Source organism: Excalfactoria chinensis, chromosome 18, assembly GCF_039878825.1.
Source record: "Excalfactoria chinensis isolate bCotChi1 chromosome 18, bCotChi1.hap2, whole genome shotgun sequence".
In the NCBI taxonomy this organism is placed as follows: Eukaryota; Metazoa; Chordata; class Aves; order Galliformes; family Phasianidae; genus Excalfactoria; species Excalfactoria chinensis.
The window spans coordinates 4,752,137-4,767,206 of record NC_092842.1 but is presented as its reverse complement, the minus strand read 5'-3'; the positions used below and the strand labels follow the sequence as shown (position 1 = coordinate 4,767,206).

Sequence of the window (15,070 nt, the reverse complement as noted above, 5' to 3'; positions counted from 1 at the left end):
AGCGCATCCATGTGCGTCCCGGCCGGGATCTAAGGCAGGAGGCGGCCTTCAGCCCCTCGCATCCCCGGCATTCTCAGTGAGACATCATTTTTCCAACAGCTGTATTAAAGCGTTCTTATAAGTAGGGGGTGGCAAGCAGTGCCCCGCACCGCCCCACAGCTGCGTTAAACCCCAGGGTACCCCTGCAAAAAGCAGAAGCATGTGCTGTGTGTGCCCGTCCTGCTGCCTTGCAACCGGGGTGGACGGGCAGCTCCGTGTGATGTGAAGAACTTTTAATGGATACAGCTGTAGGCAAGTGTCACCGGCTGAAAAACAGAGTGCCAGGGAGAGCAGGAGGGAGGGTGAGCCACATCTCCAGCCATGCACACGAGGCAGGAGCTCGATTATTCTGTCTCAACAGCAAGCTGGTGGGCTGAGCAGAGGCATGTAATTGTCTTCTCAGGGAGACAGAAGTGCCTGTGACTTCCTGCCTCTCAGCCCAGTCACGTCACACTGTGCTTTTGCTGCTGCATGGCTTTGCTTTTGCTCAGCGTGGAGCACTTACCATTATGCTGCTTGGGCAGAGGGGGGAGATGGGTTTGCTCAGGGCTGCGCCCTTTGCAGACCTTTGGACCAGCAGAAGATGAAGCTGGGGGAATCTAAGGTCTGTGGCAACAGTTTTACAAATAGCAACACATTAGACTTCAGCAAAGCTGAGTTCCAGCATTGTGAGAAGAGGAGCGCAGGTAAAGCAGGTTAATGAGCGGACTGGGCTCCAGCCTGTAGAAGACCTCTGTGCTGCAGTGGGGAAGGAGGGATGGAGGGCTGTGTCTAGTGTGGAGGAGACTGGTGACAGTTCTTTGTTCTCTGCCTGGTGAAAGCAATGCCGTGACAGCTCTGTCCACACCTCATCCATCCCTTGTGGCTGCTTCGTCTCCTGGCCTGAGGGATGGAGCTGGTGGCTGAAGCTACGCACGGGGCACTTGGGATGCTAAGTCAGAACCAGTGTGGGTAAGAACCTGAGTGCAATACTGTATGTAAAGAGCAGCAGGAGGGGTGATGCTGATGGAGTGGGTGTCCTTCACTCTGCTGGTCACTGTTGAGGGTGATGGGAGGTGTCGGGGCAGCAGCCAGGGACCCATTGCTGTCACTTGGAGCAGCCTTCAGGGAGGCTCCGCAAAATGTCCTCCAGGTTCTGCTTGTCGGCCCGGATCTCCACCAAGTCACTCTCAAATGCCCGGATCCTATCCTGCTGCAGCTCTGCCTCCTGCTGCAGCTGCCCGAGCTGCGTGTCCAGGGCTCCTGGAGCACCGAGCCGCAATCGCAGCCGCTCCAGCTGCAGCTGCCCGGCCCCCAGCACCACCTCCGCCTGCATGCCCGGCTCCAAGCCGCCTGGGTGAGATGAGAGAGTGAAAGTGAGAGACAGGAGCAGGGCAGGATGCTGAGAGGGAGAGAGTGGGTGCAGCGGGGCACAGAGGCAGAGCAGCGATCACAGATAAGCAAATGGAACTGTGGCTCCAGGCATGGCCTGGGCACATCTTTCTCTTACGTATGGATGATGATTTCTAGCCCTTACCTTAGTCTGTTCCTCTTGGAGGTGACAAGGAAAAGCACTGTCCACACACCAGGCATGAGCACATGCTCTGCACACCCCAATTCATTCTACACAACAGCTTTCCCTGACAGCCCCACTAGAAGCTTTGCTGGGACTCAGAGCCACCTCTGGTGCAGGGCATCCAGCTGAGCCTGGACAGGTGGGACCTCCCATCCCCAACCCCATAACCCACTGGCACACCCCTGACCCCACACCCCCCAGCATACCCAAAGCCCCATAACCAGGGTCACAGCCCTGGCCTTGCTCCCAGCCCTCACCCAGACTGTGCAGCAGATCATTCAGGGTCTCGATGTCTGCCATCAGTGAGCCCCGGGCTTCCCGCAGGCTTTTTGCCATCTCGCTCACCTCCGTCCCCACCTTGCAACACAGACAGACACCTGGATCAGGGATACCGGTGACCCTTGGCTGGATCAGGCAAGGAACAGCCCCAAGGCATTCCCTGTTCTGTGCTGCTCCTGATGCTTGGTGCTGCAAAGCTCCTGGACAGGATACAGCCACATGAGGGGACCTGACTCACCTGCTCTGCCTCCTCCAGGCTCTCCCTGAGCTCCTCAGCCATGTGCTGCTGTTGGGACAGTTCCTGCTGGGTCTTGTTGACAGCCGTGGTGAGCATCCTGGTGTGCTTGCGAGCCTGCTTGCTGCCCTGCAGTATAGCCTGGACCCTCTGCCAATGACAGAGGTGGGGACAGTCACCCCAGGGGACAACAGTGAGGGTCCTCCTCCCTCACCCCCATCCCTCTGTTCAGACCTTACTGCTCTCCTCAGCAGCATGCTTAGCCTCCCCTGCCTTCCTCCTGGCTGCACTGGAGACAGACAAGGAGTTTCCTAGCATTTTCTCTGCCTGTTTAACCTTCTTCTGGGCCTCCACCATCGTTCTGTCCCGCACTTGAGCCATTCTCCTTCTTAGGGCAGCACGACCCTTCCGATGACCCAAAGCCTTCCTCATGCCTGCAGGGACACCCAACCTTTGGGCACCCACTGTGGGCACCCAGGCTGTGAGCAGAAATGTTCTCCCCAGAGCCTTTTACCTTCCAAGCTGCCCAGGAGGGATCCTGCACTGGAGAGCACTGCTTTCCCCTGCGAGACTGCTGAGGTGGACAGATCATGAGCAGAGCCAGCCCGGTCCCGGAGCTGGGGATGGGAAGGCAGGAGTGAGGCTGGGGAGAGGGCAAAGAGCTGCTAGAGCTCCAGCCCTGTGCCTTAGTTGGGATGCAAGAGGAAGATGCACCCAATATACCCACAGCTCCAGCTGGCACAGGGCTTCCCCATCATTTATTTCATGGCTGAGCAGTGATTACCTGTACAAAGCTTTGAGTGCCCTGCAGGTCCTGGTGCAGCCCAGCTGCCATGCTGAGGGATGCTGAGATGCTCTGCCAAGCTGCTGGCTCCTGTGCCTGTACTGTCTGCTCCAGTGCTGCCACCTCCTGTGCTAGGGCCCCAGCTTGCACCAGCAGCACCTGCTGTGGGTATAGAGCTACCAACAACTCCAGGAGGGCATCTCCCAGCACAAGAGGGAGCAACACTGATGGGTACAGAATGGGATGCAAACAGGAGCTGGATGTTGCTCACCTGCCCTGGAGCAGCCACCTGCTGAAGCTTCTCAGCCATACCCATGTTTGCCTCCTGGATGGCTGTGAGAGCTCTCCTGGCTTCCACTGCCACCTCTTCTATGCCAGCACTCAGCTCCTTCCATGCCCGCTGGATTTCCTCATACCTATACAGACAGGGCCAAGCAGTGCTTCAAAGCACAAGTGGCAGCTTGGGACACGGGGAAGGAGTCTGAAACACCCCCAGCATGGAGCACCCTGGCTCTCCACTTTGCAATGCTGCGGTGCAATGAGTTTGCTGGGACTCGGTGATATCCCCAGGCCAAGGGGGAGGGAATCTATTGCCCTGCCCCTCCACCACTGCCAGCTCCTCACCCAGCCTCCAGCTCCCGCTCTGCCTCCTGTGCCTCTCTCCCCTCCAGCAGTGTCCTCAGGAGCTCATGGCTGGCATTGGAAGCACCCAGCGCCCTCCTCACTGCTGCCTCCACCTGTGCTGCAGTATCTCCATGCCTGCAGGGACAAGGGGACATGGGGAGGTGTCACGGTCTCTGTATGCTGACAACAGACAGGGTCAGGCTCTGGGCTTCCCTGTTTCCACCACCACCAACCATGAGTGTGTGCCAGGAAGGTCCCAGCACAACAGCTGTCACTGTGGTGCCCAACATACCTCTCTGCCAGCTCCCATGCCTCCATTGCCCGGTGACTCCAGTTGGCGGGCAGCAGGGGGATCTCCTGAGGAATCTCCTTGCAATACAAACAACACCAGTGAGACCCCAGTGCCTTACCCACATGGATCTGCTGCCCCAAGACAGCCGCTGCCATCAGGAGCCCGCACCGTGGCAACCAGAGTGTCGGCAGCGCGCAGGATCTCCCCCTGCGCTGACTGCAGCACGGCCCTGATCTCTGACAGCAGCGTGCAGGTCTTGGAGGGTCCATGGCTGGAGCAGCCAGTAGCCCCGATAGCATTGCTGAGATGGCCCTGTGCAGTGCTCAGCATCCCTGACAGCCTTCCCGCCTGTGCCGAGAGCATGGCTTGGGCACCTGTGGACATATAAACAGCTGCTTAGTGCAACTCCTGGCTGTGCTGCCCCCATGTGTGCTTGGGGCTGCCCCAAAACAGCTGTGGGGTTCATCCCTGCCCACCAAAAGGCACCAATCTGCACCTGGCATTGGCTTGCAGCACCCTGCAGTGCTCTGTGCCATTGCCCTCCAGGGCTGTCCTCCCCATCTTAGTCATCCCATTGCTAACACAGGACCCCCTTGCACCCATCCATCATGTCACAGCACCCAGCATCCCTGCAGGGGTGACACGAGGCTTTCCTCTCCCCAGCCCAAGTGGGGCTGCCTCATACCTTGCAGGAGGTGTTGTGTGCTCAGCCCATCTCCCCGGCTTGCATCTCCCATCGCAGGGGGCTGCCCCAGGCGGAGCTCACAGCCCGGGTCCTGCAGCCAATGCTCCGCCTCCTGCAGCTTCACCCTGAGCCGCTCCACCTGCAGGTGAGACATGGGGGCATGGCAGTGCAGCATAGGGCTGGAGCTTCACACCACCTCGGCAGGGCATGGGGCATACCTCATCCTTCACCAGCCCATAGCAGGTTGGACACGGCCGACAGCTGGAGCTCAGTGGGTCAGGGAAGAAGTTGGCCTGGCAGCGGTCACACTTGTAGCCCACAAAGCCGGGGTGGCAGAGGCAGGTGCTGTTCTCATGGCACTGCGCACTGGTGGAGCCCAGTGGGGAGCAATTGCATGCTACAACAGTGGCAAGATGTCACACCACAGCTGCCAGCCCCACGCTTAGGGCTGAGCTGCCCTCCCCAGTACCTCGGCAGCCCCTGGCTGAGAAGCCAAAGAAGCCGTGCTCGCATCTGTCGCAGCGCAGCCCTGTGACACCCGGCTGGCAGGAGCACTGCCCCGTCACTGCATGGCACCCACTGTCCTGGGAACCCACTGGGTGGCACTCACAGCTGTGCACCAAGGAGCAGAGAGAGCAATGAGCAGACACTAAGGAGCAAGGCACAGGGTGCCCATTGTGCCCCACTCACCTCTTGCAGCCCACGGCAGGCTGCAGCCCATAGTAGCCATGCTGGCACTGCCCACAGGTTCTGCCCAACACGTGTGGGAGGCAGAGGCACTGCCCCGTGCCTGGATCGCAGCCCTCCAGCCCCAGGGCTGAGCCATCAGGGTTGCAGTTGCACGCTATGGAGACAAAATGCTGCTTGCATCCCAACATGGAGCAGTGCAGAAAGGGGACAGAAGCCCACTGCTGAGCTTTCATGGCTAACACAGCCCATTGCCCAAACCCTAAACCCAGTGGGTATCCCTTCTGCCCACCCCATTGGGAGGGTCTGGGCTGGGGTGGAGGCAGCAGGGCCAGCCCCAGCCATACGTACGTGCACACTTCCCAGCAGGGCTGGGGGCCAATGCATCCCCATAGAACCCTGGCCGACACTGCTGGCACTGCTCTCCTGTTGTGTTGTGCAGGCAGCGCAGGCAGCGCCCGGACACGGAGTCACAGTTCCCCACGGCACTGAGGTCCACATTCCCATGACACTGGCAGGGGATGCAGGGACGCACGGGACCCCTCTGCCCCAAGGGGTCCCCAAAAAATCCATCATCACACAGCTCACAGCGCTTCCCTGCAAAGCAAAAAGTGTGCCAGGGGATCCAGCTGCACCGTAGCCCCCTCCTTATACCCCATCCTTACCTCTCTGCCCCGGAGGGCAGTGGGTGCACACCACCTCCCCACTGCTGGGCAGCTGGATGCAGGGTGAGTGGCCTGGACACGGGCACGGCTTGCAGTCATCGGGGTGTCCATTGAAGGGGTTGCCATAAAACCCGGGGCTGCAGCGCTCACAGGAGGAACCCTCCGTGTTGTGCAAGCAGTGGCAGTGCCCTGTGAGATGAGAAATGGAGATGTGGTGCCAGGAGGGACATGCAGCTCCAACCAAGGAGCCACCCTGTTTGTGTGCAGTCACACTTCTCCCCCCTCCTCCCCGCCCCTTCCTTGCCCAGCTCTTCTTTGAAGGAGGAGGACGTTGTGCAGGCGTGAGGTGGGTGCTGGCAGCCCCAGCATCGCGCCCCAAGTCTGCCGGCGCCTGCAGTAATGGACAACACATTTCCCAGCGCCGGGCTGCCGTGCTCTCAGCCTGGGATGGAAAACAAGCGGGCGGCCGTGACCCAGCGGGGAGCGAGCGTCTCCTCGAGCCGAACTGGTGAGTCACAACCGTCCGCAGGGAGCTGGAGGAGGACGAGGAAGGATGCTCAAGGACCCCCGCCTCCACACAGATGCTTTGCTGAATGGAGGGGGAGGAGGAGGGGGCCAGGTGATAGCAGGCAGGTTTTGCAGGAGGGAATGGGCGTGTTTCCATTTTCCCCACGTTTAGGCAGAGATGGGCAATGGCAAGCAAAGGAAAAGCAGGTGGCAGAAAGGAGGGGAAAAAACAGCACAAGGAATGAGCGTATGGGCCAGGACATCTAAGCTCCGTCCCAGATCCCAAGGCTCGGCAGTGAGATGCAGGCTGTCTGCAGCCTGGTGTCGTGTGTTGCTGGCAGAGCAGGGGCACACACTGAACAAACTGTTTCTTCCAGCCCTTCCCATCCTGCCCACAAAGTTCTGTTGCTCCTCTCCATGTGCCCGGGCCAGTGTCTCCATCTGGGTACTGCACGCATCACCTCATCTCCATCTCTTCCCAGCACTGGTCTGTGCTGTTGCTTGCTGTAGGGACGCACAGGGAGCCAGGCAGCATCTCTGAGCCTCTGCTCTGTGTTTCCCTGACCTTCAGGATGGCTTCCAGCATTCCTCAGAACAAGCAAAGACACAGATGTGCTCCCCATGCACACTGTGATCCAGCAAGCAGAGGGACCGGGTGCGCACCTGAGAGCGGCTCGCAGTCCCCATGCTGGTTGCAGGTGCAGGGCACACAGGTGACAAAGGGGCCACCAAAGGGGATGTCCCGCTTGAAGCCAGGTGCACAGGATTCACAGAAGGACCCAATGTAGCCGAGGGGACACGTGCACTCCTCCACCCATCCTGCCCGTGTGCCTGCACCGTGACGAGCTGACGTGAGCTGCACCTGGCTCAGCCACAGCCTTCCTGCAATGGGGGAGAGCAGCATGGGGATGGGGCATGGACAATGCTCCCAGCTCCCCATCCTGCCTGGAAATGCTCCATAAAGCCACAGGTTTAACTGCTGCTCCCCTGTTCCCAGCTCTATGGGACACTGCCCACAGCCACCCACCTGGCCAGGGGCCATGGCTCACACGGAGGCGAAGGGCGGTGAGGTTGGAGAGCAGGCGCTGGAAGCTGAAGGCTGACAACAAAGGCTCTGTGTCCTCCTCTGCCTCATGCAGCCTGTTGGAGGAGGAGCGTGGGAAGAAGGCTTCAGCTCAGCTACCCAACAGTTCAGCTCTCAAACAGCAACCCGGGCACACAGAGCAACCCACGGTATCTCAACCCCCACCACAGAGCTTCAGTGTCCCAAAGTCACCCCAAAGAGCACCACGGCACACCTGAAGGTGACAGCTTGCTTTCCATCCTGTGCCCGGCTTTCACTGCTGGACATGGTGACCTCCAGCCCTTCACCCTCCAGCACCAGCTGGACCCCATGCAAGAACACCCCGCTCTCTGCCCTGGTTCCATTCCTCTCTGCTCTCAGCAGCAGGGTCAGGGGCTGCCCGTAGCTCAGACGCTGGTTCTGCAGGAACTTCTCTGTGGGAAGAAAGGGGAAGAAAATCTGAAGGATGTGGATGTATCTCTCTTTTGGGACCTCTGGTCCCAGTTTGGCAATGGGATGACACAGAAAGCAGAGCAGACCCCAGGAGTCCAGCACATACCTGGTGCACGGAGGTCCAGCGGCTCCTCCTCAACCCACTCAGCACCAATCTCCCCATCAGCCCAGTGCAGAGGCACTGCCACAGCCCCCGCAGCTGCAGCCCAGCCTTCTGGCCCTATGGGACAGCACAAAGGAGAGCAGAGAGTCCCCCCTCCCCATATACCCCCAGAACCCCCAGTGCTGCTTTTGGGGCTCCATCCCTTCCCATGAACCAGCACTTTGCAGCACCCTGCTTCACCCAGGCTCTGTGCTCTCACAGTGGCCTTGGCTGCCCCCATCCCCCCATCCTCCTCTGTTTATTTGCTTAGAGTTGGAGGAAATTGTTATCTTTAAACTTTTGCCCCCCTGCCTGTGCTGCGGCACCGTGGGCTGGAATGTGCAGGAAGCACAGCGAGGGACGGGGTGTAATTGCATTATGGTGGTTTCCTTTGGAAATCAGTGAAACTCTCCCCCGCTCTCAACAGTTATTTATTTCTTCCAGCCCTGCCGTGCCCTCCCTAAAGGAGAAGTCCCAGATTGGCGAGACCACAGGAAGGAAGGGGGAAAGACACCGCATGAAGCCTGGTTTCCTTTCCAGGCTGCACAAGACAGGACAGCAATTGGCAGAGGGGTTTAAATGCCAGCAGGATAAATGCTGGCTGTGTGCATTCAGCTCTGTCTGCACTTCAGGGTGCAGGCAATACAGAGCTGGACATGGGTACCCCACATGGGTACGTGTGTCTGTACCCACAGTGAGTGCCCGTACTGTGCCCCTGCTGCACGGCAGATGGCATGCTTTCCCTGAGCATCTCACATCCACACACATCCCTGGATGCCAATGGGGAGATCCCTTAGCCCACCTCCTGCCCTGCCCTAGCCTGGCCACAGGTGGGGAGAGGAGGGAACAAGGGGGAGAATTTCCCTCCATCCCTTTTGTTTGTGACATTCTGACCCTTTTTTAGTGCTCTGGCAGTCCTTGGTGTGCCCAGCCCTGCAGTGCTCCCCTAAGCCACGGACAGAATATGGAGGGATGCCCTGAGGGAGAGTCTGCCCCTTGTAGAGCTGGGGGCAAAAACAGAGATTTGACAGCAAAATAGAGAAAAGGCAGATAAATTTTCCTCCCAACCATCAACACCAGTGACTTCCAGAGCAGGGTACCCAGCCCCAAAGAGGAAGGATGCTCAGCCCCAGCCTTTCCTAACACCCCAGGTTTCCTGGCCCAAGCCCATATCTTCCACCTCACCCATGTCCAGGAATTCCATACCTTCCCTGAAGTCAGAGTGGATGTGGGTCACCTCGTAGCCATCTGCTGCCACACAGACGGCGGAGTGGCCATAGCAAAAACAGCTGGTGCAGCCAGTGGGGTTGTAGGGCTGTAAGTTGAACCATCCGGGCTGGCATCTGGTATGGGCATGAACCAAGAGCACATGGCACGGGGCAGGTAGAGCCACAGGGAACCACAGTGGCATCCCAGGGGTTGATCCCAGGCCAGAAAGGAGCCACGGCCCCATCCTCATCCCACAGTGCTTACCTGTTGCACAGGTGCCCCTCAACCCTCTCCTTGCAGGTGCAGTGCCCAGTGTTGGGGTCACAGACGCCCACGCTGCCCGCAGGGTCACAGGCACAAGGTCTGGCCAGGCCAAGATGTGGGGATAGGATGAGCCCTGGTCCCATCCCATATCCCACCACGGCCAGGCCACCCCTCACCTGCAGCCACCCTCACTCAGGCTGTGGTAGCCATCCTTGCAGCGCTCACACTTCCAGCCTGTTACATTGGCTTTGCAGGTGCAGGTCCCTGAGCTGTCACACTGGAGCTGCAGCGAACCTGCAGGGACACAGCCAACCTGAGCTGCCCACAGGCGGGCAGGCGACAGGGTGACCCTGTGCCACGGCAAGGAGCCCACCCCAAGCAGGGCAAACCCAACCCCTTGTGTGAGCCTCTTCCCAAATCCCAACAGTTGAGCTTGCCAAAACGCAGCGGTGCAGCAGCCCAATGGCACAACCCAAGGTTGGAGAGCATGGGAGCGTGCCCTCCCTTCCCATCCACACCCCACACACCTGCGGGGTGGCAGTGGCAGGGCTGGCAGGCGGCCTGCTGCTCCCAGCGGTAGTGGTTCTGCCGGCACCGCTCGCAGTGGGGCCCGGCCGTGTTGTCGCGGCAGTTGCGGCAGTGCCCCCCGTGCCCGGTGCGGCGGAACAGCTCCGCGTCGTAGAAGCATTCCTCCGAGCGACCGCTGCAGTTGCAAGCTAGGAGAAGCCAGGAGGGCTGGTTGGGGCCGTGGGGCTCGCATGAGGGTCCTTGGGGTGATGCTGTGGATGGGGACCCTGTGGTTCTCCCCAACCAGAGCAGCCTTGCTGGATGCGCTCCTCACCACCACCACGTGCCCAACGCGGGTGCTACTCACGGAGGCATTCATTGGCAGCCTCAGCCGTGCCGCGAGCCCAGGGCCGGTCCTGGTAGAAGGGCTGGCAGCTCTGGCAGTCGGTGCCGGCCGTGTTGTGCTGACACACACACACCAGCCGTCCCTCCTCATCCGGTGCGCACTCGCTGGCGTGACCATTGCATTTACACCTGCAGGAAACCCGAGTTGCTCTGAGCGCTGCTGAATGGGGATTGTGCTCGCTCTGCTATGCTGGGGTGGCCGTGTCCCCGAGGCAATCCCAGCTGGGAGGTCACACGCTGAGGGTGGCCCATGCAAGAGTCTAAGCAGCTCCAGCTGCTCCAGCCCAGGGGGCTCAGACAACAAATGGGGCTCCCAGAGCCCACCCAGCCCTTGTGCCCAGAGGCAGGCAGCTCTCAGTGGGGTGGAGTGTGATGTCTTGTGGCTGGTTTCCCACCTCCTTGCTTGGAGAAGGGCACAGCACAACCCCAGAGCAGCACTGCTGATATCTTTACCCCACAGTGGCTCCCAACCCCACTGTAGGCTGCAGCTGTGTCAACCCCTCCAGCAGCATTTGTGTCCCATCTGAGTGGTTTGCCCCTCAAAATGCATTTCAAGCCCTTGAGCTGCCCCAAGCAGTCTCAGGATCCACCCTACAGCCCCATCCCAGCCCTCACCTGCCACCAACAGAGAAGTCGGAGATGGCATAGTAGTATGACTGCAGCACCTTGGGGTCCTTGAAGATGTCATCCCCAAAGGTATTGAGGCGGTTCAGAGAGATGAGCAGGTCGGTGACAGTCACCCACTCCTGCAGGGGACATGGGGAAGGTGATGTGAGAAGGGCCTGGGCCACCAGTACCAACCCCAACCAGGGCACTTCCCACTCCCTTCCTGTCTGCAGGGCAGCATGGGGGCCTTTCATAGGATCCTAGAGTCATTAAGGTCAGAAAAGACCTCTCAGATCCCCAAGCCCAAGCCCAACCCACCCCAACGTGCCCACTGATGCATCCCTCAGTGCCACATCTCCATGGTTCTGGAACACCTCCAGGGATGGTGACTCCACCATTCCCTGGGCAGCTGTGCCAGTTCCTGACCACTCTTTTGGAGATGATTTTTTTCCTAATATCCCAACTATTTCACCCCGGTACCAGGTCTCCATGTTGTCACCCTTCTCCCACCCCGCTGGCACCTGTAGTGTGGGGCTCCCATCAAAATTGTAGGCACTGGGACGGCCCTCAAGGGTGGAGAAAGCCACGTTGCCACCACTCAGTGGGGAGATGTCACTGAACTCGTCGGTGCAGAAGGCCACGTGCTCGTTCTCACCCGGCCGCAGGTACTGCCTCTGCTGCTTCCCGTAGGTCTTAGAATCATAGAGTCATAGAATCACTGAGGTTGGAGAAGACCTCTGAGCTCCTCAAGCCCAACCCCAACCCATCCCACCGTGCCCACCTGGCACATCCCTGTGCCACATCGCCAACGCTCTGGAACAGCCCCATGGGAGGTGAGTCCACCACTCCCCGGGCAGCCCATACCAATACCTGACCAGCCCATACCAATACCTGACCAGCCCATACCAATACCTGACCTCTCCTTCAAAGAAGGAATTTCCTAATATCCAACCTTCTCACAGGACGCGCTGTAGAACTGGAAGGGCACCCAGGGGCCGTCGGCGTGGCTGCGCTTGTAAATGGCAAAGCTCTCGGGACGGCTGGTGTGGAACTTCAGGCGCACATAGGTGATCTCGTAGGACTTTCCTGGGGACACAGCCACCATCATGGTCTTCCTTTCCCATCTCAGTTGGGATGGTGGCCAACAATAGCAGGGCCGAAGTCATCCCAGGGCTACATCCCATGTGGCTGCTGGCATTTTCCCCAGGGTGGGCAGAATTTGCCATCTATATATCTGGATGCCCCCTAACCCTGCCCAGCCCCAAATCAGTTCTTGACTCCACTGCGACCTTTGGGTCATTGCATGAAGGCAACAAGTGGGTGGTGTGGGCCAGGAGCTGGTGCAAAGCCAGGGGCTGAGCAGCAGCTGGGAACAATCAGGTCTTGGTGCTCATCAGCATCCCCCATGCAACGGGGAGAGGGTCAAGAGCAGTCCATTTCCAGGGAGCCACATGCCAAGACCCGGCCTTGCTGCTGCCTTTGTTGGGCTGAAGACAAGCAGAGGACATCGATCCCTGGGGTGGCCAACACAGCTCTGAAATATCTTGAAAGAACTGCTAAAAAAAATAGGGAGGGAAACTACACCAAAGTGAACATCAGAACCACCTAATTGCCACAGATGAAGGACCAGCTCAAAGAGCGGATTGCTCCATCACAGCCCCGCTCCTGACTGAGCAAAACAATTAGCTGCGAGGTTTTGGCTTTATTTGAAAAGATAATGAGTTGGGAATGTTTGAGGGGTTATTCCGGGACTAGGAAAACAAGCCTTTAATTGGGCCCATATGAATACTGTCGCATATGTGCCGCGACTTTGCTGCAGGGGAGCTGAGCCCAGCCTGGCTACCGGTACTGGGGAAAGCATCTGGGACATGGAACATGGGCCACCCGCCCTGAGGTGAGCATGGATGGGAAGATGCAGTGACAGCATGGCTGGGCTGCTCCAGGATTACCTCTCCCCAAAGCCCACGGGACTTGGCTGCACCAATGCTGGTGGGATGTCCTTGTCCCAGACCTGCAGGCTCCCATTCCCAGACAACACAGCCCCACGGGACCCTTGGCCAAGCAGAGGGGTCGGAAGAGGGCTGGAGCTGGGAGCTGTATCAATAAACAGCCCCTGCCCCAAGGGACTCTGCTGCAAGGAGGAGGTCAGGGGGCCCACGTGGGGGCTGCAGCTCAGGCAGAGAAAGCGCACTGTGGTTATCCCAAATGATGAATGCTTTTTCCAGACAGTCCCTTTTGTCAGCCAAATTGAGTCCACTTCCTCCAAAGAAACACAGAGTGCAGCCCATGATGTCTCCCTGGCAGGGTGCAGGGCTGGCACACTGTGGGGTGGGGACACCACAGGACAGGGGTGTGGGTGGCAATGGGAAGGGATGGTGACCAAATACATATGTTGGGTTCCTCCCTGATGCCAAGGCAAACCCAACAGTGCTCAGGGTTAGTGATCCAGTCTGAGTCCCACAGACTGTAGTGCACAGCTGAAGACTTGTTGAGAAGTGAGATTCAAGGGAGGATAATCTAATTAATGCCAGTCAACAGCATACAGGTAAACACAGGGCTTGTCCAGCTCACCCTACACCCTATTCAATAAGCTCCCCATCACTACAGGCATGGGTGCAAGGACTCATTTGGGGCCGTGTCCTGGGGGAGCAGGGTTGGATTCAGCACCAACATTTGAATTTTTCCTCTGTAACCCACATGTAAGCATTAAAACATTAAAAATTGCCTGCAATTAGGGCCCAGAGGCGATGGAAAAGGTCAGGCAGCGATGTGCTAGGCACTATTTAGTGTAGCAAGATATATGGGGCACATAGGAACCAGGAGCCCAAGTACACATGAAAAGGGAAATGTTGGCTCAGAAAGAGATGCAGAGAGCTCTGTGCCATATCACAGCCTTGAATGGGACTGCTCCAGCATCACCTCTCATGTGCAGGGGAGCCCAGAGCAGACATCTGCCTGCTTGCAGGGGGCTGGGAACGCAGTGACCCCACAGGGCACACACCGACCCGCTGCCTGTCTGTACCACAGCCCTTCACTGCAGCACACCAATGGCAGAAGAACCAAGGTTTTATAGTGCTGGCCAATAGCCAAGATAGTTTAGATGGCAGCAAAATGCAGGAAAAAAGATCCTTTTTAACATGCTAGACACGATCCCATAGGCTGTACACACCCTGCAAGCACAGTATTTAAAACAGAGGGTCAGCTCTCAGCTGGGGAACCCTGCCAGAGCTGCATGGCATTTACAAGGCTATGGTCCCCTAAAATATACATGGCATCCCCGGTGCTGTGTGGGGATGAATGGGCACGGGGCTTCTGCTACCACTGCCTGCAGGGCTCCTGCTCGCCTCCCTCTCTATGAACCCACACCAGCCTTGCAAAGAGGAACTGGGGAGCACACAGCACACATGCATGGGCACTGCTGTCCTCTCCTTGCAGCAGACCAGGAGATGCACTTAGCAATGAGCTCTCAGCAAAGAGCACCTCCCCCCTTGCACCCCACAACCTGCACTGGAGCATGGGGCACCCCCACTTTGAACCCAGCGCCCCTCGCTCCCCTCACCCGCACCTACCCAGGTGGAGCGTGATGTTGACAGAGTTGGGATGCTGGATGCCAAAGGCCATGGACTGGCTCTGCCACCAGGTGCTCTCCTCCTGGCTGTGGAAGTCGGTGAGGAAAGAGGCGTTGTGGTGCAGCAGGGGGTCGGCGGCATCGCAGCGCTGGCACAGCTGGCTGGCATCGCGCGCTCCCATCTGCAGGCAGTAATCCTCGGGCGGTGAGCCGCACGTGTTGGTAACCAGCGGGACGCGGCCGAAAGCGGCGTTCTCGAAGACGGGCATACAGCGGCGGGGCTGCCCCCGGGGGTCGTAGCAGGGGGACGAGCCCGCAGTGGCCAGCGCTATAACCAGCAGGGCCAGCGCCCTGAGCCGGGCCATGGCGGGGCTCGTCTCGCTGCGCACTGAGCTTCCTCCGGCTGGCACGACACGGTGGGATGGGTTGGGATGCGATGCGATGGGATGGGACAGGCCCCCAGCCCGGCACCTCCTCTCGCTCCGAGGTCCATCTACTGGA

The 15,070-nt window shown here is 58.9% G+C and overlaps 1 protein-coding gene across 3 annotated transcripts; it reads right to left on the bottom strand.

Moving 5' to 3' along the window:
* Positions 1–252: 252 nt before the first annotated feature.
* LAMC3 (laminin subunit gamma 3) lies at positions 253–15,070 on the bottom strand. 3 transcript variants are annotated; one of them, XM_072352391.1, is made up of 29 exons: positions 14,571–15,070; positions 11,954–12,087; positions 11,523–11,693; positions 11,011–11,141; positions 10,358–10,524; positions 10,011–10,199; positions 9,660–9,777; positions 9,484–9,582; positions 9,217–9,353; positions 7,975–8,088; positions 7,651–7,849; positions 7,380–7,492; positions 7,016–7,234; positions 5,846–6,034; positions 5,532–5,777; positions 5,184–5,337; positions 4,963–5,105; positions 4,712–4,890; positions 4,494–4,632; positions 3,977–4,182; positions 3,809–3,885; positions 3,517–3,651; positions 3,164–3,308; positions 2,893–3,054; positions 2,623–2,725; positions 2,343–2,542; positions 2,112–2,258; positions 1,852–1,951; positions 253–1,371 (listed from the first exon to the last, which is right to left on the bottom strand). In XM_072352391.1, exons 1-29 carry the CDS (start codon positions 14,932–14,934, stop codon positions 1,127–1,129), a joined length of 4,725 nt encoding a protein of 1,574 aa, XP_072208492.1. In that variant the 5' UTR covers positions 14,935–15,070; the 3' UTR covers positions 253–1,126. The 3 variants fall into 3 exon arrangements, with proteins under 3 accessions (XP_072208492.1, XP_072208493.1, XP_072208494.1); XM_072352392.1 differs by having other exon boundaries at positions 258–1,371; positions 2,893–3,051; XM_072352393.1 differs by having other exon boundaries at positions 258–1,371; positions 3,809–3,882.

Coding starts and splice junctions, on each gene's coding strand:
- LAMC3 (XM_072352391.1), bottom strand. CDS start 14,934: ATGGCCCGGCTCAGGGCGCTGGCCCTGCTGGTTATAGCGCTGGCCACT. Junction 9,583..9,659: donor CTGAGTGAGGGTGGCTGCAG/GTGAGGGGTGGC, acceptor TGGCCTGGCCAG/ACCTTGTGCCTGTGACCCTG. Junction 5,338..5,531: donor CCCTGCTGGGAAGTGTGCAC/GTACGTATGGCT, acceptor TTGTCTCCATAG/CGTGCAACTGCAACCCTGAT.